Source organism: Berghia stephanieae, chromosome 1, assembly GCF_034508935.2.
Source record: "Berghia stephanieae isolate SIO BIC M18660-M18661 chromosome 1, UCSD_Bste_1.3, whole genome shotgun sequence".
NCBI classification, from domain to species: Eukaryota; Metazoa; Mollusca; class Gastropoda; order Nudibranchia; family Aeolidiidae; genus Berghia; species Berghia stephanieae.
In genome coordinates this window covers 63,490,647-63,517,529 of record NC_088360.1, presented here as the reverse complement: position 1 = coordinate 63,517,529, position 26,883 = coordinate 63,490,647, and the positions used below count along the sequence as shown (strand labels likewise).

General features: G+C 37.7%; 1 protein-coding gene across 1 annotated transcript in view; it reads right to left on the bottom strand.

Moving 5' to 3' along the window:
- Positions 1-26,883, bottom strand: part of LOC144979222 (exosome RNA helicase MTR4-like) — a 171,522-nt gene that overhangs the window by 128,735 nt on the left and 15,904 nt on the right. The window contains exons 3-5 of the mRNA XM_078925833.1: positions 19,976-20,039; positions 17,352-17,527; positions 10,567-10,741 (exon numbers count right to left, since the gene is read on the bottom strand). Of these exons, the coding sequence (XP_078781959.1) occupies positions 10,567-10,741; positions 17,352-17,527; positions 19,976-20,039 (415 nt within the window). The remainder of the gene's footprint in view (positions 1-10,566; positions 10,742-17,351; positions 17,528-19,975; positions 20,040-26,883) is intronic.

Genomic DNA, 26,883 nt, shown 5'->3' with positions numbered 1-26,883 from the left:
AGTAGTAGTAGTAGTATTAGTAGTAGTAGGGTAGTGATGATGTGATAGTGGTTGTAGTAGCAGTAGCAGTGGTAGTGTTGATGTGGTGGTGGTGGTGGTGGTGGTAGTTGTAGTGATGATGATGTGGTGATGGTTCTATTAGTAGTAGTGCAGTACTGATGGTGATATGGTGGTGGTTGAAGTGGTAGTGGTAGTTATGATGATGTGGTGGTGGTTGTAGTAGTAATGATGATGTGGTGGTGGTGGTGGTTGTAGTAGTAGTGGTAATGATGTGGTGGTGGTGGTTGTAGTAGAAATGGTAGTGATGATGATGTGGCGGTGGTGGTTGTAGTAGTAGTGCTAGTGGTGATGATGTTTGGTGGTTGTAATAGTAGTAGTAGTAGTAGTAGTAGTAGTAGTAGTAGTAGTAGTAGTAGTAGTAGTAGTAATAGTAGTAGTAGTAGTAGTAGTAATGGTAGTAGTAGTAGTAGTAGTAGTAGTAGTAGTAGTGATGATGTGGTGGTGGTGGTTGTTGTATTAGTGATAGTGATGATAATGTGGTGGTGGTGGTGGTTGTAGTAGTAGTGGTAATGATGATGTGGTGATGGTGGTGGTTGTAGTAGTAGTGATGATGTGGTGGTGGTGGTTGTAGTAGTAGTGGTAATGATGATGTGGTGGTGGTGGTTGTAGTAGTAGTGATGATGTGGTGGTTGTAGTGGTAGTGGTCGTGATGATGATGTGGTGGAGGTGGTGGTTGTAGTAGTAGTGGTAGTGATAATGATGTAGTGTTGGTGGTTGTAGTACTAGTGGTAGTGATGATGTGGTGGTGGTTGTAGTAGTAGAGGCAGTGATGATGTGGTGGTGGTGATGTTGCTGTAGTAGTGGTAGTGATGATGATGTGGTGGTGGTGGTTGCAGTTTTAGTGGTAGAGATGATGCTGTGGTGGTGGTGGTTGTAGTAGTAGTGATGATGATGTGGTGGTTGTGTGGTGATAATGATGTTGTGTTGGTTGTTTTAGTAGTAGTGGTAGTGATGATGATGAAGTGGTGATGATTGTAGTACAGTGGAACCTCCCGATAACGACATGCCACGGGACCAAGTTTTTATGTCGTTATTTAGAGGTTTCCAAGATGGCGGACAAAGTGGGCTTGGTAAGGCCCGCAGGACCAGTTTTTATTAACATTGACAACACAAACAAAACATTGTAGTGTATTCCTCTTAGAGGGTTCTTGTGCGTGTGTCTGGATGAGACTTTTAGGTGATCTGAACTGAGTACACTGATAGTGTGCTCCTAGAATCTACATCTGTTCCCTATTTAAACCATTCCCCTTTGTCTTACTTTTTCTTATGTCATTTCAATTGTAAATCTAGAATGTTTTTTACTCTCCAATTTTCTTCCTTTTTATTGGCGCTGATATGACCTAGATGTGTCACAAGCTCTGTAAAACCCTTTAAAACAAACAAACAAAAACAGGTAATTCGGACGCTGTGAGTTAGATAAAATTCCTCATCCTCTTCCTCCTCCTCCCACAAAAACACTACTACTACTACTACTACTTCTATCACCACATAATATCACATTTTCCAAGATTTTGTGTTTACTTGCTTACACTTACATTTATACCTTGGTTTTTATTAATGCATATCAGCCAAGATTCGTAAAAAAAAAAGCTGCGTTCTCATTGGTTTCAAAAGCTGCGTTCTCATTGGTTCAAGCAGGAATCGTTTTTATAAACTGAGTACTCATACTCGGTATTTTTAGTATCAGATATGTACGGAAACTGCTGAAAATCGCCAAAATGATGTCGTTATTCGGAGGTTTTATCAAAAAGTGCGTCGTTATTTGGAGGTGTTTTTTTTTTTTACTGATCTTAAATAGAAAAAAAATCGGGACCACGGGTCAATGTCGTTATCAGGAGGTTGTCGCTATTCGTCGGAGGTGTCGTAATCGGGAGGTTCCACTGTAGTTGTGGTAGTGATGTGGTGATGGTGGTTGTAGCAGTGGCAGTGATGATAATGTGGTAGTTTGAAGGGGAGGGGGGGGGGGGGTATCCTTGGAACAATTTGACCTCACCGGAATTTGATGGAAGTTGCCAGTAACCCGGAATTTTTTGCTCCAGACCAGAGATTAAAAGGTGGAAAGCTGCTATAGAACGAGCTTAAGTCTCAATGGGATATTAGCTTTAGGCGACCATGAGTTGTTATTTTTCAAACCTGTTGCTATGCTATCTTGTGTTGACGACGCCTCTCAGTCGTCATATGAATACTACTCACCATGGTTATATAAACCCATGGCAGGCCGCAAAACGTCACTTGCTACTCTTCGCAAAATGCAGGGCTGATTGTGTAAAAAAGGTTCGGGGCCGGAAAATAGCAAGGCATAGTGAGGGTTACTGTACTGTGTAAGTCCATAAACGGGTGACCAAAAACATTGCATAAAGGAGGTAAATTTATGCAATATCGGTCTGATAAAAAAAAAAAAAAAATAAAAGATCAATAAAATCATAGTACAGAGAAGTAAATAATAACGTGAAGTTGAATGTAAGCTTCAATTTAATTACAAAAACAGATCAAATCTGTTTTTGTAATTAAATTGAAGCTTACATTCAACTTCACATTATTATTTATTTCTTCGAGCAGCAACATTTACACTAGTACAGAGAAGGCAAATCTGTTACTATATTATTTCCCAATAAAGTATAACACAGAAAAGAAGGCTGAAACTGTGTTATACTAGCCACTGGCCGGTTCAGAATAAACTGAATATAACACAGGAAACCAAACACTGTGTTATAAAAACATTTAAGGCTGAGTCTGTCAAATCTCTATCTAGATCCAAAAGGATAGTACTAAGTCTTGTGAGTAAAACAAATTTGAGAAGCACAGTTGTTCTCAATATCTGTTGGGCCGTGATCAGTATAAAGTGAAGTAGTGTCCACACTACACATCTTCACAAAAAATCAGAGCTGCGCTGTTTCAAGATTAGAGAGGAGCAAACCCGAGACGACAACAAGACAAGATTTGTTTGTGTGTATTGTATTGTCTTAATATGTTACTGAATAGGTACGCTTCGGTTGTCAAACCTTTCATTTTAATTTTGACATTTTCTTTTTCTTTTAAAATAAAGTTATAATTTAATTTAATCAGCAGACTTGTTGAATAATTTAAAGCTATACTTTTGTGGGGACCTTTTGTAATATCATTAGTCCGATTGTGGTTGAAAATATTTTAATGTCATAAAATCAGTGACATGCTGGACCAGACCTCTAAAAGTTGATGCTGAAAGAAATGCTGAGTTCCTCCAGCCACTATTTGAGAGAATCTAGAATGACGGGATATTCCCAAAGGCAAGGACATCTTGTCAAGCTTCCAAAGAAAGGGGACCTCAGTAATTGTAATAATTATCGAGGAATCACTCTTCTCTCTATCACATGAAAGGTTTTCAATCGTATTATTCTAAAGAGAATTAAGGATGCAACAGATGTTAAGTCTGGTAGTGCGTCTGTGCTAAGATTACCACATCGGGAATCCTGCAACTACGGTGGCAATGCCTTGGATTTAGCGCACACGAAGTTACGAACAGCTTCCGCGACGGCACCTATATTTAGCGCCTTGACACCACCTTGACATAAATGGAATATTCCATTATCCTAATAAGGAAATGTAGTAAAAGAGTCACAGATTTTGTACTGTGTGAACGGAAGCGTCGCGTGGGTAAACATAAACAAAACCCTCCGGTTTCAGCGTAATTCCATCACTCGATCCTCTCTACTGTGTAGACGTGTTTACAATATTATTTCTACCGAATTTAATTATTATTTGCAACTTTCAATCGAAGATGGAATCAAGCCGTATTCTTGACTTGAGTGACTTGACTGATAACACTCATTTTATCAGCGAGGTCTTGGCTGATTCTGACTCGGAGCTTGACTCTGAGACTGATTCGGATGTGACTGACACAGATGATGATGACGATGAAAGTGATAATGATGTTGATGTGACGTTGGAATTCTTTCATCTCATGTTTACGAACGAGATGTGTAACCACATCGTAACTGAGTCGAACAGGTGAGTAACAGCATTTATTTTATTTTTTATTTCTATCCATGTCCTTCATTCAATCGCATTGTGCCATATTCATGATATTACTTATACAATTTTTTATTTTGGTCTGCATCATCACCATAATTTCTTACCACTACCGAAGCTAAAATAACTCCCCATTCTCATTCACACAAGACACAACGTACCACTACCACCGACATATTGATAAAGTCTGTCACATCTTCACCTAACACTACCTTTCCATTACTATTTATCAAAATTTCATTACCATCCACCAATACTACTATTGTCACTGTGAACCTGTTCATGTACCACCACCACTACAATTGTCATCCTCCTCATCTACAACAACCATCACATTACTATTGTCATCCCCTTCATCTACCACCACCCACCACCATTATCATTGCCATCCTCAACATCTACCACCACTATTACCATGTTTCTCATTATTTACCATCACCATTACTTTCACAATATTCATCATTTATCACTTTTTTTACTTAATTATTTTTTTTATTATGTGTACATAGAATGCCTTGATCTCAATTACCACCACCATAAATATCACCCTCATTGCCAGGACCATAATTTTTACCACCTTCATACTTGTCATTACTAATCAGATTTGACACTCTTGTTTTTCTTCTCAGATATGCCAACCAATGATATGTTGTGTGGGAGGGAACTTGCGGCACGGTCGAGGTTCCGCAAGTGGGTGGCTGTCACTTTGGGAGAGATGTGGGCCTTCTTCGGGATCATTATCGCCATGGGCCTTATACCGCTGGAAGTTCTTGATGAATACTGGAGCACACATTTTGTGTTCGAACACAAGATGTTTTCAGCGGTAATGAAGCGGGATCGATTTGTGCTTATCTTGTCATTCCTTCACATCTGCAACAATACCAACCAGCTTCCCTGTGACCATGAACAATATGATCACCTTTTCAAGATTCTGCCCTTCATCTCTGCCCTGAGAGAGAATTTCATGTCGACGTTTGCTCCAGGCCTCAACGTTGCAATCGACGAGGCGATGATTGCATGGCGGGGTGCCCTGCCCTTCAAGGTTTACAATCCTGATAAACCTGACAAGTTTGGGATTAAGGTTTTCGAACTTTGTGACAGTGCCACCGGTTACTGTCACAATTTTGAAATCTACTCAGGAAAGAAGGACAGCACCTCACACGGAGCAACGTTCGACTTTGTGGACAGACTCAACCCCCCGTAAACTGGACGTGGGAGACACAGCTGTTTATTACACTAGATATCTTTTTTAGTTTACTACCGTCTCACCCCCAATGGAAACGACACACTGTCGATGACGGGGAGACCACCGTGTGGTTATGTCATAACAGATGTCCAGAACGTGAGAACTGGCCTATATTTATCCCTGCGGGTAGAATGCAGAAGAAGTATGGAAAAGAACACAGCAGAAACCAGTGGGAGAGGAAATAGGAAGAAGACGATGGAGGTGGATTGGACACACGCTTAGAAAGAATGACTCCACTATAACAAAGAAAGTATTGGACTGGAACCCTCAGGGCAGAAGATCAAGGGGAAGGCCACGGGAAACATGGAGAAGAATTAAAGAAGCTGAGATGCGGTAAGACCTGGAATGAGATAAAAGAGCTAGCTCAGGATAGAGAAGGATGGAAACTGTTTGTCTGTAGCCCATACCCTGACCCAGGGTGAAAAAGGCAATGATGATGATGATGGATTTCATTGACAGTCAGGCTATATGACAGATTTCGTAAAATCGTTCATTTTTACACTGCAATTGCTGACCATACACTTCTCCTATATTTTTTTATTTTATATGGATATAACGGCCACATTTTCATCTTCAAAAACGCAATTATTTTCATTGATATCAAGAAATGGTGAGTATACTTTATTCTTTCTTGAAAAATGTATATTTTTCTATTTAAAATTAACCTGAAAAATATTTTTAATTGTTTAAAAAATTCAAATTGATGTTATCTGAGTTTTGTTACCCTAACACATGGTAGTAAACGGCTGTGGAGGAGGCTGTACACTGACAACTACTACGCTAGCCCTGATCTCTTCTCCCATCTCAAGGAGCTGGACGTTCTGGCCTGTGGAACCATGTGTATCAATAGAAGTATGGCCCGCCCAAGAGCATGATTCCCAAGCTCACCAAAAGGAACCCCGAGACGAAGGTGTTGACAAATGGTTCGCTTAATCTTCTTCATTTCCATGACAAGAGAGAGGTGAATGTTTTGACAACAATCCACAATGACTCGCGGGTTCTGACAGGAAAGGTCAACTGAGTGACGAAGGAGCCAATTGTGAAGCTGAAGGCCGTCCATGAGTATAACAAGTTCATGGGCGCGGTAGACAGGAGTGATCAGATAGTGGGGAACAACGCCTTCAAGAGATGGACCATCAAGTGGTGTTCATGCTTGGCGTTCTAAATTCCTACCTCATTCAGAAAGCTACGTCTACTGGAAAGAAGCTTTGTCACCGTATCTTCAGACGGGAATTAGTCATGCAGCTGGTGGAATGGACCCCCATCCCTAGATGCCTCAGCGCCACCCGGATTGATGTCGGTGACTCGGCTAGCTTTAGCCTCACAGCTCATCACTTTCCTTCTACTATCGTCCCTAAGCTCGGCCAGAAAAATAAATTTTCCCAGGGGGATTGCGTTGTGTGTACAGAACCAGGCAAGAGACTTTCGTCGCGATATGAATGTCGATTCTGAAATGTGGGACTTCACGTTGACCCCTTCTTTGAGATCTACCACAACGTGAAGGACTACAAGCGCGGCTTCAAGCGACTGAAAGAGGGGCACCATCATGAGACTAAAACCTTGTAATGGGCCACTGGCAGTCTCAAGCCTGCAACCCGTTTTCATAACAGGGATTCGGAGAGAAAGGTCTACTTTTATAAAAGTGTATTTTCAGAATTGGATTATTTGTGATATGTGATTCAGATTTGATTATTTTATGGGGTATGTAGGACCCTATGCACTTTACTCAATTTATTGCACACTTTATTACTGTAAGTGTGTACATCTACCAATGAGAAATCCACATATACTGCCTTTTATTTGTCTTATGTAAAGTGCTTTCAGCACGGTTAATGAATATTGTGCTATATAAAAGCTCAAGTTTGTTTTTTACCCAGGGTATTACGCAAAAACTATTAATGTAAAAAAATCCTTAAAAATATAAATTTGAAATGTCCTTATTTATATTTATTTCATCAAATAGACAAAACAGTCAGCTTTCAGAAAATGTATAGTTTGTAGCAAATAAAATCAGTAAACAGCTATTTGTGTCATACATGCAATATTGCCACAAATCAGCTGCGCGAAGTACCCTGTGTTTACATACGTAACCTTGTAGCAACAGCCATTTATCTATGCACTTCCAGTATTGACCTGACCGCGTCACGGGGGGTAAACTGTGGGATGAACACGGAAGAACCGTTCAACCACTGACCACATTGCTTCTCTGCGAGTCATAAAGGAGCAGTCTATAGAATGGAACTCTCCTCTTATTGTTAACTTTCTGGATCACAAGAAGGCTTTCGACAACATTGTGGAAAATTTTGGCACATTATGGACTCCCTGAGAAGTTAGTAAACCTCATTAAAGAAATGTATGAAAGATCAAGTTGCAGGGTTGTACATGAAGATCAGCTTGCTGACAGCTTTGAAATTAAGACTGGTGTCAAGCAGGGATCCTACTCTCACCATTCCTGTTCATCCTTGCCTTAGATTGTTTTGTTTGTTTGTTTTTAAGGGTTTTACGGCGCTTGCAACACATTTAGGTTATATCAGCGCCAGTAAAAAGGAAGAAAATGGGATAGTAAAAAGTTCTAGAATTACAATTGAAGCATCCAAGAGAAAGTAAGACATAGGGGAATTGGGAACAAATAGGGATCAGATGTAGATTCCAAGGGCATACCACCAATGTACTTAGTTTGAGATCACCTATAAGTCTCATCCGGACACAAGAACAAAATCCAACAAAGAGGAACACACTCAAATGCTTACATTATACATTAAAAAATAACAAATATACTAATACATAACAGAGAGATGATTTACAAGGAAAAAAATATCATCTCCCAAAACAATAACTATGCATTTGACTGTTTCCCTCCCAGCCAGGACTCCGACCAGGGCCAGGAAAAAAAACTGAGTAATCTCATTCCAAGACAAAGACAGAAAGCATGTTGGAAAACAGATATAAGGGTTAGAAGACAAAGTGTGTACCTCCCTGCCCGCTATGGGAGGTCAGGATCCCCACCCAGGCCTTAGATTGACTAATGAAGGAAACCTCCAAAGGGCGAAGAAATGGGATACAGTGTACCCCCTGGACACAGTTGGATGACCTGGATTTTGCAGATGATCTGGCTCTTCTGTCCCACACCCAGGACCAGATGCAAGCAAAAACTACAATTATAAACAGCCTCTCAGAATCAATTGGTCTAAGAATTCACCCTGCAAATTCAAAGATCTTAAGGATAGGTCAAAGGGAGCAGATCAAAGTAAAAGATCAGGAACTTGAAGATGTAGACACTTTCTGTTAACTCAGTAGTATAATTGACAAGGATGGAGGCACGGAAGTAGAGGTGAAAGCACAGATAGGAAAGGCACAGGCTGCATTCACATCTTTGAACAGAGTTCGGAGAACTAAAGATATCTCTAATTATGAATGAAGTAGTATGGAAAAGACCACAGCAGAAACCAATGGGAGAGGAAATAGGAAGAAGACGATGGAGGTGGATTGGACACACCCTTAGAAAGAATGACTCCACTATAACAAAGAAAGTATTGGACAGGAACCCTCAGGATGGCCACGGGGAATATGGAGAAGAATTAAAGAAGCTGATATACAGAGAAGTAATGAAACATGGAACAAGCAGGCCTGTAAATGGTTGGTGAAAAAATTGTCGGAACTTTTTGAACACGCGAAAATAGACACAACAGGACAAAAATATGGATTAATTAATAAACACAACACAGATATGACACGTCAATTGACTAGTCAAATCATGTCACTTTCGCCTACTTATTTATAATGAGGTCCTTATTTTATGGTACCCAAAAAATAAAACCCAATTATTTGAGGCCCAGGTCTGAGTTAGTTGTAAAATGAAAGGAAGAGAACAATTCCTACCCTTTTGAAGGATGTGTATCTAGTGCTTGACACGGGAAGCTGCGTATCTTCGCTCCTGTTTGTTTGTGTTAAATGTTTATGCTGATTCTTTCGTTTACTTGGATTAATTAAAAGAAGAAGAAGAAGAAGAAGAAGAAGAAGAAGAAGAAGAAGAAGAAGAAGAAGAAGAAGAAGAAGAAGAAGAAGAAGAAGAAGAAGAAGAAGAAGAAGAAGAAGAAGAAGAAGAAGAAGAAGAAGAGAAGAGAGGAGGAGAGAAGAAGAAGAAGAAGAAGAAGAAGAAGAAGAAGAAGAAGAAGAAGAAGAAGAAGAAGAAGAAGAAGAAGAAGAAGAAGAAGAAGAAGAAGAAGAAGAAGAAGAAGAAGAAGAAGAAGAAGAAGAAGAAGAAGAATAGGAGGTGGTGCGGTCGTGTGAGAGCTTTCGAAGAAGAATTTTAAATTTCGAAGAAAAATAATAATTTCGCATTTTTTTTTTCCGTCTCAAATCCAAACGGAACCAATAAATCACAGGGAAAAAGATATGAGACACGGAGAAATGCATGTGTGTAGGTAGCAAAATAGAGAGAAACCTTCCAGTCCCGGAAGCGCCGACACACTTCTGTGCGTGCGTTATTTACTGACTAGGTGTGTGCTCGACAACTAGCGCGAACTTCGCGACCCTCTCTCACTGGCTGTTTTTTTTGTTTGTTTGTTTGTTGCTTTAGGTCTCTTCCAACACAATTGAGGTTATATGAGAGACCGCTGAAACAAAAAAAACAAGAAATATAACAAAAATAGTACAGGTGTAAATCAAAATCATAACCTAAAGATAGCATAAGCTAAATTATAAATAACCAAGAACAAACAGGCAGAAGATTTACAGAAAAAAAATATCCCCTGTCAAAAATACAATCACAAACCAAAGAAGCAGGATAGGCTAGTAAAGAGAAGAAGAAACGACATCACGATCGGATCGCTGGCTGTGGCACAGTAGCCAGGCAGTGAGTACATCCACGTCTAGCGGAGCGTGTAAGTGGCATGATAATATTATAGCTAACTGATTGACGGCCTAGTTTTGTTTCGTCTTTGATGCGACAAATAAAAAGTTTTTGGGTTTTTTTTAAAGTCGGCATTTGAAACGGAATAAAATCTGATTTTTTCGAGGAACGAAATAATAGTCTTTTATCTTCTTTTTTACTGGTTCTGTTCTTTGACGTTACGAATTTTATTTTTACTATAATTTTTTTTTTTTTTAAATCAGCACTTGTAGAGCAAAATCGTACAGTCGGAAGATTTACAGGCCTGAACAAGATAAAAAAAAGTTACTATGGGAGGCCAGGAACCCCACCCAAATGATGACATTCACTGAAGTCAGACAACAATAAAACACATACTAACCTCTGTGGTCATGACAAGGCAACTAGCCGTTGGGTTGATGGTGACATCTCCTGTCATAAGGCCTACATCTTGGAACTCTTCATACAATTCTCTGTATTTCTGATTACTGAGGGCTTTGATGGGTGAAGTATATATGACACGCTGCTTTGCACGAAGTGACAGTGCAATAGCATAACTGTGAAATAATAATAATAATAATAATCCTAACAATAATAATAATGAGAACGATAATAATAATAATAATAATAATAATGATAATAATAATAATATACTAATAAATAATAATAATAATAATAATAATAATAATATAATAATTAAATAATAATAATAATAATAATAATAATAATAATAATAATAATAATAATAATAATAATAATAATCTTCTTATAATAGAGCTAAACCCCCGAACACTGTACAGGCCTGCATCTGCCCCTGAAAAAAATTGCCTGAAAATCCGCGAGGCGTAATTGGACAACGCCCCCCTTAAGCCGAAGCTTTTTCAATATAACATGAGCAAAGATCCCCATTTCCTAGAGTATTTTCTTAGAATTTTACCAATAGGCTGTGAAACCAAATGAAAAAGTATACTTAGGACAAAAAGAGCCTTAAAACATTATTTTACAGGCCTGAAATTGCCGGAAATATCCGCATTGCCGGCAAATTTACAGGCCTGACTGTAGCTCTAAAAAATGAAAAACCTAAGAACAGTCAGATCTGGATTGTCGATTGGGAACTACTAAACACTGTGAGTGTTAGCTATATTGTTTACAAATAATGTTTGGTTTCTTCACAATTTGGAAAAAAAAATAATAAAAGAATAATTCTGAAAAATTGAGAGCCCCAATCGAAACGACAACTTCCTCCACAAATAACTTCCGGTATTTTCATGAGAGGTATGAGACGAAATGCAGAGATTAAACCAAGGAAACAAATTAAACAGATGGATCGTGATTGGAGGCTCAGAGGTAATACTTAACTGAAGTTAATTGACTCACTCTCCTCTCAACCTTTTGCAGCCTCTGCTTGGAAGAAAAATTCTACATCATCACAAAACCAAACATGGCAACACTATTAGTTCATGGTTTTTGTTTTTATGATTTATATATATATGAAGTCAGTCTGAAATTCAAAAGTTTAAGGTCCCCATGCCTGGAATAAATAAATAAATCGAAACAACATACCGTTTTATAGGTGTACAAAGACAATAATGAGATCAAGAGAACAAAAGAAACGAACTATCATCTTCATGCAGACATAGAAATAAACACCTTTTATGTAATTATGAACTACCATAACCACGAAGCCGAAAAAGTATGACAAACACAACAATCTACTTTCACTTTTACTTCCTGATGAGAGTGAATGCCGAAACAATATTGTAGAAGTCGTACATAATTATATATATATATTATATTAATAACAACAGACTTCCCGAAATTTCGAAAGTGGGATCAATAGTTCACTGTAAAAACACTGATTGCAAACATTGTCAATTATTTGCATATTTCAGTCAATTTTGGAGGATCATCATCTTCATCAGTCTAAAATTATGCTTACTGAAATCACATGGTCAAGATGATTTGACACTGACAGTGTTGGAAAGAAGAAGAAATTCCTTTGTACTTCCATTTCCTCAGTGTTTCCTCATTCAGACAATTCCCATGACTGTTTTACTTCTCCACTAGCAATGATTTTAATGTTCTGATGGACATAAACACTTATCTATCAGACCTGTTAATGACCGACGATAGAAAAAAACTGACAACTGACCCCCCCCCCCCCCCCACCCCAATATCAAACAAACAATATACATAAATGGTATACTGATTATCATACTACTAACAATAAAGATGAGAGAATATAACCAAATCCAAATGTAATGTAATGTACAACTTAAAAAAAAAAAACCCTGAACAGACCAAGAGAATAAATCGAGATAACAGATAGCATGTGAAAATGGGCAGTTGGAAGGTGGGATGACAAAGGGGACACTCTATTTTCTTTCCTTAGCTCTTTTTCCTGATCATTATCATAGCAGCAGCAGTAGTAGTAGTAGTAGTAGTAGTAGTAGTAGTAGTAGTAGTAGTAGTAGTAGTAGTAGTAGTAGTAGTAGTAGTAGTAGTAGTATATATTCCTGCCTCTAGGATTTTTCTGACAGTCAGAAAAATAATCACCATTATCATCTTTAGTAGTAGTAGTGCCATGACCAATTGAATTTATTCCTCACATCTTTATCGATGCTCGACAAGTCTGAATTGCAATCCACGAACAGCTCAGGCAATGTGAGAACATTAATTAAAATAATGTAGCAATGAGCAAACTTGATTTTCAATCAGTTAATGACAGAAGAAAAAAATGATATAAATATGAATTCTGGCCAATACACTGAATCATTAAGTAGGAGAAGTGAAGTATCATCATAATCATATGAAGAAATTTTGGCAGGCGTAGCCGTAGCGGAAAAATCCAAAGAATCTAAATGAATGGTAAATCGCCACAGTAAACAACAAGCTCCCTTGAGCAAAACAATGGCAGAAAACGTCCTAATTTGCGCGGGAATTAATTAGGCTACTTGTTCCTTATAATATATAATTAGGTACCCAATCAGTGAAGAAAATGTCAACCAGTTTGTTTACAACGTGAGGCAATCGAGATGTGCTTGTAGCTTTCGCATTTTACTTTTTCATTCTCTTACGACCCCCCATGTAAATGTGGTCAATTTTGGCTTAGATGAAAAGTGAAACAATAATTTAACGAGGGCTGTGTGAAAATACACTGGGATGTGTTCAGACACGCCAAATCTAAAAAGCGTCGCTTAGCCTTGGCTGATGATGATGATGATGATGATCATGATGATGATGATGATCATGGTGATGATGATGATGATGGTGGTGGTGGTGGTGGTGGTGATGTTGGTGCCAATTGAGATGGGGTGGGAATTCCTTGTGTCACTTTTCTTTTCTTTCTTTCTGGCTCTGATGGAAATAATTTATTTTTATTTCTGTCAAACAATTCAGGGAGGTTGGCTTTGTCACCATCTCTGAAGTGACAAGAACACACTCTTGATGATGATGTTGGATCTTTTGTCCTTTCTTCTGAAAAGAAAAGATTTTTAAAAAACAATAATTCTGTTGGGCATATTGATATTATTTAATTTGATAAGTACTTTGTTTTAGACTATCTTGTTTGACACCAGCTCAATGCATGATAAATCAAAGGTGTGCAAGAGACTAGGTTACTGGTGGGTCTCTCGCCTGTCTTTTATGAAATCGCACATTCAGCAAAATGTCGCCCTTCCTCATTACTTTTGATGATTTTGACTAGGTATATAAAAATCATCATCATCCGGGTTCCATCTCTTTCCAGAGGTCGGATGTCATGGCCTTCCATCCTTCACGGTCCATTGCAGCCTCGTTACAGTCTGCCATGCGTCGTCCTGTAGCTTCCTTGATGCCATCTGTCCAGGATTTCCTTTGTCTTCCTCTGCCTCTCTTTCCTTCGATTCTTCCCTCCATTATCCTTTTTTCGAGACTATCATGTCTTCGCATATGTCCAAAATATGACAGCTTTTTGTGCTTCACAGTCAAAAGAAGTTCTTTTTGTTTTTGGCCCATTAGGTCGAGGACTTTGATGTTTGTTTTTCTTGCTGTCCAAGGTATTTTTAGTATTCTCCTGTACGTCCACATCTCAAAAGCTTCAATACGTTGTTCTGTCTGTGCGGTTAGTGTCCACGTTTCACAACCATAAAAGAAAATGGACCACACATAGCATTTGGTGCATCTCATTCGTGTTCTGATGGAGATATTTGTGTTGTTGAGGATTGGCTTTAGTTTCATGAACGCATTTTTGGCCAGCATTATTCGTCTCCTGATCTCTTTGTCAGACTTTGCATCGGATGTTACCAACTGCCCCAAGTACGTGAACTCCTTTACTTGTTCCACTGGACACTCTTCTATTTCTATATCTATTTCTATGGGCTCTTTCTTTTTTGTTATCACCATTGTTTTTGTCTTCTTCGCATTCATGAACAGCCCCTTTTCTTTACTCTCTTCGTTCACTTTTGAAAGTAGCTTCTGTAGGTCTTCCTTACTTTCCGCCAACAGGACAGTATCGTCAGCGTAACGTAGATTGTTGATGTTGTGGCCACCAATCTTCAACCCTTGTGCTGTTTCTACTTGCCGAAAAATAGACTCTGTGTATAGATTAAACAAGCAAGGAGACATAACACATCCCTGGCGCACTCCTTTCTTGATTTCAATTGCATCTGTTGTATCTGCCTGCACTTTTATCTGAGCCTTTTGCTGCCAGTACAGATTAGCGATTAGAGCCACATCATTCTCTTCCACACCTATTGCCACAAGGTCCTGGATAAGTTTCTGATGACTAACAGAATCAAATGCCTTTGAGTAGTCGATAAAACAGGCATATATGTCTTTTTGGACCTCTAAGTATTTTTCTGACAGGATTTTTAAGTCGAAAATTGCCTCCCTGGTGCCACTGTTCTTTTTGAATCCAGTTTGCTGTTCTGAAATCTCACGATCTACTTTTGACGAGATTCTTTTCAGGATTATTGTCAGGAGGAGTTTCAGTAGATGGCACATAAGATTGATTGTTCTGTAGTCCGAACACTCAATTGCACCCGCTTTTGCACCCGCTTTCTTGGGTAGCAGTATGAAGATATAAAAATATGAATTCTTAAATTTACACATTTAAAGTTGATCTTGGGGTTGAGTGGGGCAAGACTGGCGTTTTCTATTTATTTCAGTCAGTACTGTACTGGCCAGTGCGGTGATGAAAACGTTGGAGTGTCAACAATCGGGCATTGGTAAAGGAGAGAGGTCCCTGCCGCCATCTTGCTTTGTTCACACAGAGTTGCCACCTCGGCTGTCGGGGAGGGGAGGCATGGCAGAGAATCAGAAAAACTTTCCAAAAAAGAGGAAAGTGTGTGTGTGAGAGAGAGAGAGAGAGAGAGAGAGAGAGAGAAATATCTGCGTGGGGGGGGGGGGGGGGGGGTGGGTTCCGTTATTTTATTTATTTTTTTATTTTCTTTTTGCCATAAAGGTATCAAGTTTAAAGTAAGATTTTAACAAATATTTTCTTCTCTTTCTTCTATTTTTCTCCTTTTAAAAAAATTATCACTTATCAGTAGAACTGAACTCTCATTCAGTTTATAGTTTATCTATCAGCCTCAGCATCAAAACGTGGAGATTGAGATATCATTTTTGCTTAACTTCAATAAAAACCTAGTTTGGAATGTATTTTTATTTATAATTTCGTGCAATTGTACACTTTAATCATAAAATATAGGTCTACGTAAGCTAGAACTTGACCTAGATCTAGACTACGAACTCTATCAAATGTTAGACGAGGCGTGCGTGCTTACCTGACTAAAGTGATCCACTTTTTCCTCATTTTTTTGTCTGCCTCTCCATTTGGAAATCTGTAAAACTTGCAGGAGTGACTCTCTGACTGGTGCAGACAATCTGGTACAAAACACTGGACCATATTTAAGATAAAAATTGTTTTTTGAGCGATTTTCCAATTATTCCTTTCCCGGACCAAGCACAGATTTTTTTGTTTAGAGCCAGCCGGTTCGTTGCTAGGCGGACGTGACGTCAGACTGTGGAATCCTATTACTACTACTACCTAGATATATTGAAACACAGTAAATGTGAGTTTGCAAATCTCCCGCATTTTAGCCACATATTTTTATATGACTCCTGCTCAGTTGATGTACCTATGCTATATTGGGAGCAAAACCAAGTGTCTCCTCAGCCTGTCTGTGGGTAAAACTAAAAATGGTCTTGTTGGAAATGATTTTTTTTTTTTTTTTTGGAGTGAAGCTTTCAAAAGGTGGTTTGCGGAAGGATTATTCTAATTTTGTGAATTCATGATATAAACCCTGAGAAAAAATATCATTATGAAATAAATTGCAAAAAAAAAACAAAGAGAAATATTTTCCCCCCATTTAAATGGAAATGGAAAACGTCTTGGAAATCAGTTTTTTTGGTAAACCTTTTTTGGTCATATGATGGATGACAAAGACATAAAGGCATAATTATTTTTTTTTGCCTACAAAATTATGTGCATACTGCAAAACTTGCAGAAATAGGGAACAGAATTAGGTTCAAAGAGCATACTATATAAGTACTTTGTCTCATCTAAACACAAGCACAATATCCAACTATCCAACTGAGAGGAATACACTCAAATATTCAAAACAAAACTATAAAAGTTAACAACGAAGAGAATTTTATATTTACGTATTACACTAATTAATGCCCTCCTTTTATTGTTTATCTGCATCGAGCCGTTTGCTCATCTTCACATTTTCATAAAGAGCTGTATTTGCTTATTTACTCACATAAGTCTTGAGCTTGTGCAAAGCCAGATGACCCTATTCCAGAAGATGGACACAAAGCCACATGGAAAGGTACATAAGACATGACCAATGACCTCCCTTACCCACAGGGGAAGTCAATGGCAACCATCCAGACAGTGAATTGGGGAATCATACATATAATTCCTAATATATTTGTAGAACATGTGATCGAGCTGTTTCAAGAAATTAAAATCTCATCAATCCATATATCTGCTTTATCTCAGCATAGTAGAATGTAAGCCATGGGGAGGAAAATGTTTTGTATTGGTAACAAATACAACAGTCTTGTTATCACATTGAAACAGATACAACATAAATCAATCACACAAAGAGACAAACATGGATTAGGTAAAAAAAAACAAACCCAAAAAAAACGTATAAAAGTTAGAAATTAATGTCTTACAGTGCTACGACAGTTTTGCCAGCAGATGTATGAGCAGATACAAGAACAGACTGGTTGCTTTCCAGACACAGTATGGCTTCTTTCTGGAAAGGATCCAAAGTGAAAGGATAATCCTTAGCAGGTGGGCCTGTTGCTGGCCGAAGGGGAACATAAGTGTCTTCAGGTGGGACAGCTACCTGCAAAACAAGGGCAATTTTGTTCACTCTGAAATGATTTAAGATTTAAATGCTTGTTTGAGGATGAAATAGACATTTATCTAACATTTTTAATATCCTCACAAAACATTAATTCTTTTTATTAAAAATATACAAATAAAAATTTTAATTGTCTTCGATTAAAATAATCACTCACCCAAAATTACTAGTACAGAGCTGCCAACTTTTCAAAAATAAAATAAGGAACGCTCATTTGGCCGGGGACGAGGGGACGACATGTGCCCCCCCCCCCCCCCCCCCCCCCCCTTCATCGAATCGCAACATATAAAAGCCAGCCTTTTTAATTACTATTACTAACACAAACAAGTTTGAGATAACAAGAGGCTAGTCCAAATGTTGCTAAATTATCGGGTCTAGTACCAGCACATTTGCATCGTTACAATGACACTTTCCACAATGAGATCAAGATTTCAGAACAGACAATATAAAGAAAGAATTCAACTGCCTCAACTTTGATAAGAATAGAACCAATACACAAGAAGCACAGTTGTAAAATAACTTAGGATGGTTTGAAATGCATAACTGCCAACCGTTTTGGGTTTAAAGAATAGGTGAGTTCGGCTAAAAAGTAGGCGATTTTCTTTCATGCAACATAATGGTCTTTAAGTCGTACACAATAATAGTAGTTATAGTAAAATGCACCTCTAAATATTGGAGAATTCCTACTTCTTTACTTTGACAAGATAAACACACCTAAAAATGGAGTATACTTATTATTCTTGAACCTAAACCGTTACAATAGCTTGCTTGAAAAATAAAAAGTAAAAATCAAATGAAGATGTCTTTTTAAAGGGATTAAATTTATATTTCATAAATCATTAAAGGGAAATAATCATTGTCATGTTTAATCTATATCTGTCCCTCCAGGAAATCGCGGCGCTTGCGGCCGCGATTTTTCGCAATTTTGACAATTGCCGCAATTTTTTGCAATTTTCCATGTTCTGGATTCACATATAATCATATAATGCTAAACATAGGAAAATACTACAGCCACCGTCACACAAAACTATTAAAGATGCTATTTAATAATAGTTTTTATTGCTAACATCAATCTATTATATATTTATATATATATATATATTTATTTTTTTATTTACTTATTTTTTTTATTATATAGATTCATGTAACTCGGAAACAGACCTCGTTCCACTGTATTATTATGATGTATAGATGTACTTGGAAATATAATAATAATAATAATAATAATAATAATAATAATAATAATAATAATAATAATAATAATAATAATAATAATAATAATAATAATAATAATAATAATATTTTTAAAAATTGATGAGCTTTTCTACCACATAAATGTTAGGAATCCATGCATTTGTGTAAAAGTGTTGTTTTTTGGGGTTTTTTCAAAATCTCCTGGTGGCATCCCTTGTATATACCTGGCATAATATTTCTTTTCTGAGTATGCAATGTCAATATCAATGTAATTTAATCTAATTTATGGACACAATACTGTATAATACATACCAACTAAAATTGGTGGACTGTGCTTGTCATAGAACTAAAACAAGAATAAATTATTGTGAACTGTTTATTGAAAACAATGTCTTAAATTTGCAATTTTTGCATTTTTTGCATGCAATTTTTTGAATTTTGGGTGCAATTTTTTTTGGTTTTCATTTGCAATTTTCCGCGGGGACAGCTATATAAGCAATTGATTTTCTGATTGAATACCTTCCAATCAAAGATGTGGATTTTATTTTAGTTTTAATTAAAATAATATTTGTAACAAATAGTGAAAGTATCAATACTGTCTTAGAATAATAAAAGTATATCGAGGCTAACATCCTATTCTATGCAAATCCCCAATACATTATGAAAGGTTTGAGTAAAAAACAGGTGTCATATAAACAACTGGAATTTTTTTAATAGTTGAAAATCATTTATGATAGAGGCATAATTCAAATTCAAGAGCTACACAGGAATGGAGATTATGCTGTGCTGATTTAAACCCTGCACATCATCTCTCATTGGACACCAATAATAAATAATAATAATAATAATAATATAATAATAATAATAATAATAATAATAATAATAATAATAATATATAATAATAATAATAATAATAATAACAATAATAGTAGTAGTAATAGTAATAGTAATAATAATGGATCAATAATAATAATTCATTAGGCTCACATGCCTTGTTTACCACAAATTAGTCAAAAATTACAAAATACGGATTTTGAACTAAAAATAAGGACTTACGGACTCAGGAAGTCAAATACGGAACAAATCCGTTTTTAACGCAACGGTTGGCAGCTATGCAAGAAGATAGTATTTGACTAACTGCACAGATGATTTGATGGGGATACGATAGTAAATATCTAAACCAGTAACAACCTCAACAAGAGAACTGTCATAGGTTGAAATTCAGGCCAAACTTACTTCATGTGTACAAGCTTCTTCAGTTTCAACAGTGTGGACCTGCAGCCTTGGCATAACCTCGACTCTATTTTTTTAAATAAAAAAGGAAAAGTAGAGTAAAATCTATATTCATTTCTGACACTAAAATAAATACATGGTATTAAGAAATGAAAAAACCAACAGAAGCACGAGTATGTTCAGAGGAGCAATTAATATGTATCAAACCAGAGAGAGAGAGAGAGAGAGAGAGAGAGAGAGAGAGAGAGAGAGAGAGAGAGAGAGAGAGAGAGAGAGAGAGAGAGAGAGAGAGAGAGAGAGAAAGAGAGAGAAAAGAGAGAGAGAGAAAAGAGAGAGAGAAGAGAGAAGAGAGAGGGAGAGAAAGAGGGGGAGAAGAAGAAGAAAGAGATAGAGAGGAGAAAGAAGAGAGAGAGAGAGAGAGAGAGGGGGAGATAGAAAGAGATAGAGGAGAAAGAAAGAAAGAGAGAGAGAGAGAGAGAGAGAGGAGAAGAGAGAGAGAGAGAGAGAGAGAGAAGAGAAGAGAGAAAGAGAGAGAGAAAGAGAGAGAGAGAGAAAGAGAGAGAAAAAGAGAGAGAGAGAGAGATAGCGAGAGAGAGAAAGAACGAGAGAGGGGGAGATAGAAAGAAAGAAAGAGATAGAGAGGAGAAAGAAAGAGAGAGAGAGAGAGAGAGGGGGGGAGATAGAAAGAGAGAGATAGAGGAGAAAGAAAGAAAGAGAGAGAGAGATAGAGAGGGGGAGATAGAAAGAAAGAGATAGAGGAGAAAGAAAGAGAGAGAGAAAGAGAGAGAGAGAGAGAGAGAGAGAGAGAGAGAGAGAGAGAGAGAGAGAGAGAGAGAGAGAGAGAGAGAGAGAGAGAGAGAGAGAGAGAGTCGGTACAGTACGTGTGATAAAATTGGCTTTGCATTGTTTCCATGCAGCCGTTAATCAGGCTGAATTTTTTTTTTTTCATGTTGACCGCTAACCAAGGAATTTACCCAATGGAAACCATACGGTGCTCTTATTGGCTAACCAACCAGCGGCCTCGATGAGAAAAATATCCGCCATTGAGACGTTGGCTGGGAATCGCATTACTATAGTAAACAAGCGCTGATCGGCCGTTCATGAAAACAAGTTGCTGCTCGCTCGTTTAACTCAAAATTATTCAAAATGATCTCTCTAAAATGATATAAATGTGACTTCTTAAGGTTTTCTTCACGGTCAAAACCACACAACATTCTATTAATGATTACGTCCGAGGCAAAAAGGAATATTGACAGGTCGACCGAGAGTTGAACTCGTGAGACGACAAACATCAATGCGAAGTGTAGTGAGAGTCAAGCTATTGTTTGTCTTGTCCTGTTCTATATAGAGAAAGGGATAAATAGTATAGCCTCGTGTGGGAGTGGTTGCGTGTCATAGTCATGTTTTTAAATTATTTCTGTTGTTTATGTGTGTAGTGATGACTCTCTCACACTCAATTTCAATGCCGAAAGAGGAATTCCCGCACACAAGAAAGGGGAATTGGGGTGGTATTTGGCATACATATTGTATAGTATCTAGTTCTAAATAGATAACTGATTAGAATTATATTATGATATATAAACACAATGCCAAATACAATTCCGAAGTTTCATTATTTCAAATGAAGTAAAGCTCCAAAACCTAATGGTAGTCATTATAGTACTGGTGTTAGTGAGGTGATGTGGTGTTGGTGGTGGTTGTAGTTGTAGTAGTAATAGTGATGATGATGTGGTGGTGGTGATGATTGTAGTTGTAGTAGTAGTGGTAGTGATGATGATGTGGTGGTGGTTGTAGTTGTAGTAGTAGTGGTAATGGTAATGATATGGTGGTGGTGGTGGTTGTAGTAGTAGTGGTCGTGATGATGATGTGGTGGTGGTGTTTGTAGTAGTAGTGGTAATGATGCGGCTATGTGGTCTAGTAGTATGACACTCGCTTTCGGATCGGAAGGTCCTGGGTTCGAGCCTCGCGCTCGGCGCATAGTTGAGTCCTTGGAAAAGGCTCTTTACTCACATTCTCTAACCGTACTCAGGTGTAAAATGAGTACCTGGCCGAAAAATTGTAATATCGCCGAACAGGCGTCATGTCCCGTCCTACATGTTAAATGTTGACCAGGGACCCCTTGTAAAGCGCTTTGAGCACATTTAGTAGATATTGCACTATATAAAGCTCAATTTTTTTTTTTTTTAATGTCAATGATGATGATATGGTGGTGGTGGTTGCAGTAGTAGTAGTGGTAGTGATGATAATGTGGTGGTGGTTGTAGTTGTAGTAGTAGTGATAGTGATGATGATGTGGTGGTGGTTGTAGTAGTAGTGGTAGTGATGATGATGTGGTTGTGGTGGTTGTAGTAGTTGTAATGGTGATGATATGGTGGTAGTGGTGGTTGCAGTAGTAGTGGTAGTGATGACGATGCGGTTGTGGTGGTTGTAGTAGTAGTGGTAATGGTAATGATATGGTGGTGGTTGTAGTAGTAGTGGTCGTGATGACGATGCGGTTGTGGTGGTTGTAGTAGTAGTGGTAAAGATGATTATGTGCTGGTGGTGGTGCAGTAGTGGTAGTGATAATGATGTGGTGCTGGTGGTTGTGGTAGTAGTGGTAGTGATGCTATTGTGGTGGTGGTTGTAGTAGTTGAGGTAGTGATGATGTGGTGGTGGTTGTAGTAGTAGTGGTGGTGGTGGTTGTGGTAGTAGTGGTAATGATGATGATATGGTGGTGGTGGTTGCAGTAGTAGTGGTAGTGATGACGATGTGGTTGTGGTGATTGTAGTAGTAGTGGTAGTGATGATGATGTGCTGGTGGTGGTGTAGTAGTAGTGGTAGTGATAATGATGTGGGGCTGGTGGTTGTAGTAGTAGTGTTAGTGATGATATTGTGGTGGTGGTGGTTGTAGTAGTAGATGATGTGGTGGTTGGAAAAAACACATTACAGGTTATTATAATACATGATTACACACATTCTCTAACTTTTTGTTTGTTTGTTGCTTTAGGTCTCTTCCAACACAATTGAGGTTATATGAGAGACCGCTGAAACAATAAAACAAGCAATCTAACAAAAATAGTACAAATGTAAATCAAAATCATAACCTAAAGATATGATAAGCTAAATTATAAATAACCAAGAACAAACAGGCAGAAGATTTACAGAAAAAAAAATATCCCCTGTCAAAAATACAATCACAAACCAAAGAAGCAGGATAGGCTAGTAAAGAGAAGAAGAAACGACATCACTATCGGATCGTACACCCATGCGAACATCATAGGTATATGATTCAAGGGTGATGCTCCCATCCAACCACCCGCATTCTCTAACTTCATTTTTTTGACAGCTTCATTGTGCCATAAATATACGCAACTGTTCTGAAACATTTTATTGTGGATTTTGATATTGTTTGTTGTTTTTCTTTTGTCGTTATGTTGACATAGAGACCGAATGAATGGTAATGACTACATTCTCAGCCAACAATAAAATGGCGCTGAATGCTTTCATTGGTGGACACTTTTTAGGCTTCATACGTATTCTCATTCGTTTAATTCTATGCCGCTAACATATCAAGATACATACTGTGCATGAAATTCGTTATTTTTCCCTTTCAAGTACAACTAAGATGAAGATATTTTTTAAAATTATCACCAAATTAGATAATATTGGTTTCATGGCAATCAATAAAATTTGTTATTAAAACCAAAACATACATTCAGCATTCAATATTTATTCGTAAAAAGAGAAGAAAAAATCCCCAGCTACCTAGCTGTCTCGTGTGAGGAAAGAAGTTTGTTGTGGTCAAAATCTTACATAGCATTAAAATAGTATTGACACTTGCATGTAAATCTGTTTTTTAAAGAGAACCATTGCTACAAAATCTTTTAAAATGAAATAAGTAAAATAAAATGTTCAATCTTGTATCATAATTATTTTTTACAAAGAGGGAAGGAGGCAGACATGTGATGCCATTGTTACCTTGGGTTAATGAACCCGGCATTTACTTTTATCGGCTGACATATTGATATTGTTTGTAATCGGAGATAGTAATCATCAAAAAGTTGGCAAACTATCTGGTCAAATATATTCAAATTTTCGATCATGTGAAGTAGAATTATTTCCCAACTTTTATAACAGAAAATGTTAATATGTACTTTAAGAAATTGTTTGTAAATAATGAGAGGAGCCACTACCTATGTAAGTACTCACATCTAATAGTCATATTTGTTTAACGGAAGTTTAACCTATAACCAACTTGCTAAAAATTATGGCATCTGTTTTTGAAGAAATTTTGACAAAACAATCTGGATAAAATCAAGATGTTTAATCAAACTCATAGGTACCAAAAAAATATCTTCAGGTCAATTGTAAATGCCATGCAAGATTTGATGGTGATTGGTTTGGTGGATCTTGGAGACTTAGTGGAACAAAAAATCAAATTTGCCAAATATATATATATCAGGGGTCCATGTTGGGAATTTTCAAAACCACTGAAAATTTTACGCGCTATCGTACCAACCTCCTAACCGTAATTTATAATACATATGCGTAACCAATTATCTTATTATGTAAACAAAACACCTACCCTATATTGTATGAAGTCCAAAAGCTGCTCTTGTACTTTTAGTTTTAGAGTTCTTGTGGGACCAATTCACACACTTGGTCATAAATTGTAAACATATCACATAATTAACATAATCCATCACATTTGACCACCTCCACCCCTCCCATCTTCTTCAATTTCACTTGCTTCTCAAAGCCACCTTCTCTTGGGAGCAGGCTCTAACTTCTTGCAAAGCTGCCTTTTCTTGGCCAAGGCGGTAGTTTCTTCACAGCAGTCATGGTTGGGGCAACCTTCTTTAATTTCTCATCCATTTCATTCCTTTTAGCTGCAGCCTGCCTTTTAGCCTGATAGACCCTATGTGCTGTCCTCATATTGATGCAGAGTTGGTGGCACACAGGATCATAAAGAGGCTCCCTTCTATAAAAATACTGACATGAAGTCAACTTGTTGCTCAGAAGCTCATATTTCACAGTCTGGATTGCTGAGAGAATCCCTATGCCCATTCTTGATGTCTGTTTGTTGCTTATTCTGGACATATGGGAAAAGGTGCTCTCAACCTGGGCACCATGAAATATTGTTACCAATGCCTTAACCATTCTTTGAAGGAGGGGATACCTCCTCTCTATATCAAGAGAACACCACCATCTGTCTAGTCTATCATCTTTGTTAAAAGATGGTAGAGCCTTGTCATTAACATACTGCCTAATCTCTTCCTTAACTTTATGAAGCTCTTCTTCATTGAATAGGTGCTGTGTCTTTGAAGCCAGCTTATCCAGATGAACTTTGACTACAAAGTGGTTGTTAAAAGGCGGGTTGATCGCACTTATGGACTCCAGTGTCTTGTTTGTCAGCAGACACTTCTGCATTTGTTGACCTGCTTCTAAGTACGCATCCTCGACTTTTTCCAAGAAAGAGATTGGAACCTTCTGGTTTGGTTCCCCAATGAAAATATGCCTAAGAGGAAGCAAATTTTTTTTCTTCTTGGAGATCAACATCCTGCTGGTTTCACAAAGCAGTGAAAAAGCTTCATGGCTGCAGCATCCTGATAATCATGCAGCTTATGCACCATGGGTTCTTTTGTCTGAAAGGAGCAGACATACTCCTTCATGATAGCCAGCACTGAAATATATAGCTCTAACAGCAGTTCAGTCTCTTTACTTTCAAATAAAATCTTGCTAACAATCCTCCTCTTCCTTTCCTCACCATCATCTCTTTCATCACTGGCAAATAAATGTCTTTGTCTTTCTTGTTAAGTAAAGAAAAATAAGGCACCCCACATCTGGGTAATCTCCATGGCTCTGTCATATGTGGAAAGCCACCTTGTCGAAGAAGAGTACTGTGGGAGACAGTAAGGCAGCCTCAAAAAAGAACACAACTCTTGTAGATATGATTTGTGCTGTGTGCACCACTTGAAGTCTGTATGCAAATCTGCAAAAAGATTCTCCAAATAACGCTGAAATGGAGAACAGAATTTCTTGGCAACATTGTTCATATGGTGGCATGAATCTCCATCAATGTCTAAAAGATGAGGGGCATTTCGCTCTCTTATCTTTGTCTCAACACCAGAAATATGTCCTCTCATCACTGCACACGAATCAAAAAGAATGGTAATTAGATTGCTCCATGGTATGGAAAAGTCTTTGAAAATTTCTACAATGGCATCATAGATAGTCTCTGAGTCACATCTCAATATCTCCACAGATGCAAGATGATGAACCCTTGCCTCTCTATTCTTCACAAAACTAACAAGCACTGATAACACCTTCTTGTTGCTAGAACTTGTGGCCTCATCAATGTTTAAAGAAAACGGAGTTGTTTGCAAGTCACTAACAAGAGATTCTGTAATTGTCTTTGCTAAGCCATACTTTAATTTATATGCCGCAGAAAAAGAACTCAGATTGACATGTGCCAGAGCAGCAGGATCTTTAGCACAATATTTCGCAACATCCACCAGCACGTTTGCAAATGTCTCAGGCATTGTGTGTTCAAACATTTTCGATAGAATGTATGCCTCCATAGTAGAAATTCTATCTACCAAAGGCACAACAGTGTTTCCTCTCTTTACAGAATTTCCATCGCCCTCTGAAGATCTCGTCTCATCACATTGTTTAACACTTTCACCACTGCCACTACCTTTAGTTTTACACCTTTCAAACAATGGAAATAGTTTGTCATTCTTACCAGAAAAGCTGCCCAGACTATAATTAGAGTCTTTCAATTTAAGTTTCGTGTAATGAGCTTCAGAACTCAAATGCTCCTTGAGGGCACCCTTCCCTCTTCCACCATAATTAATAACAGCGTTACACAGCTTACAAACAGCTTTCCCTGCAATATTAATCTTATGGATACTGTCTCCAATCTTTACTTTAA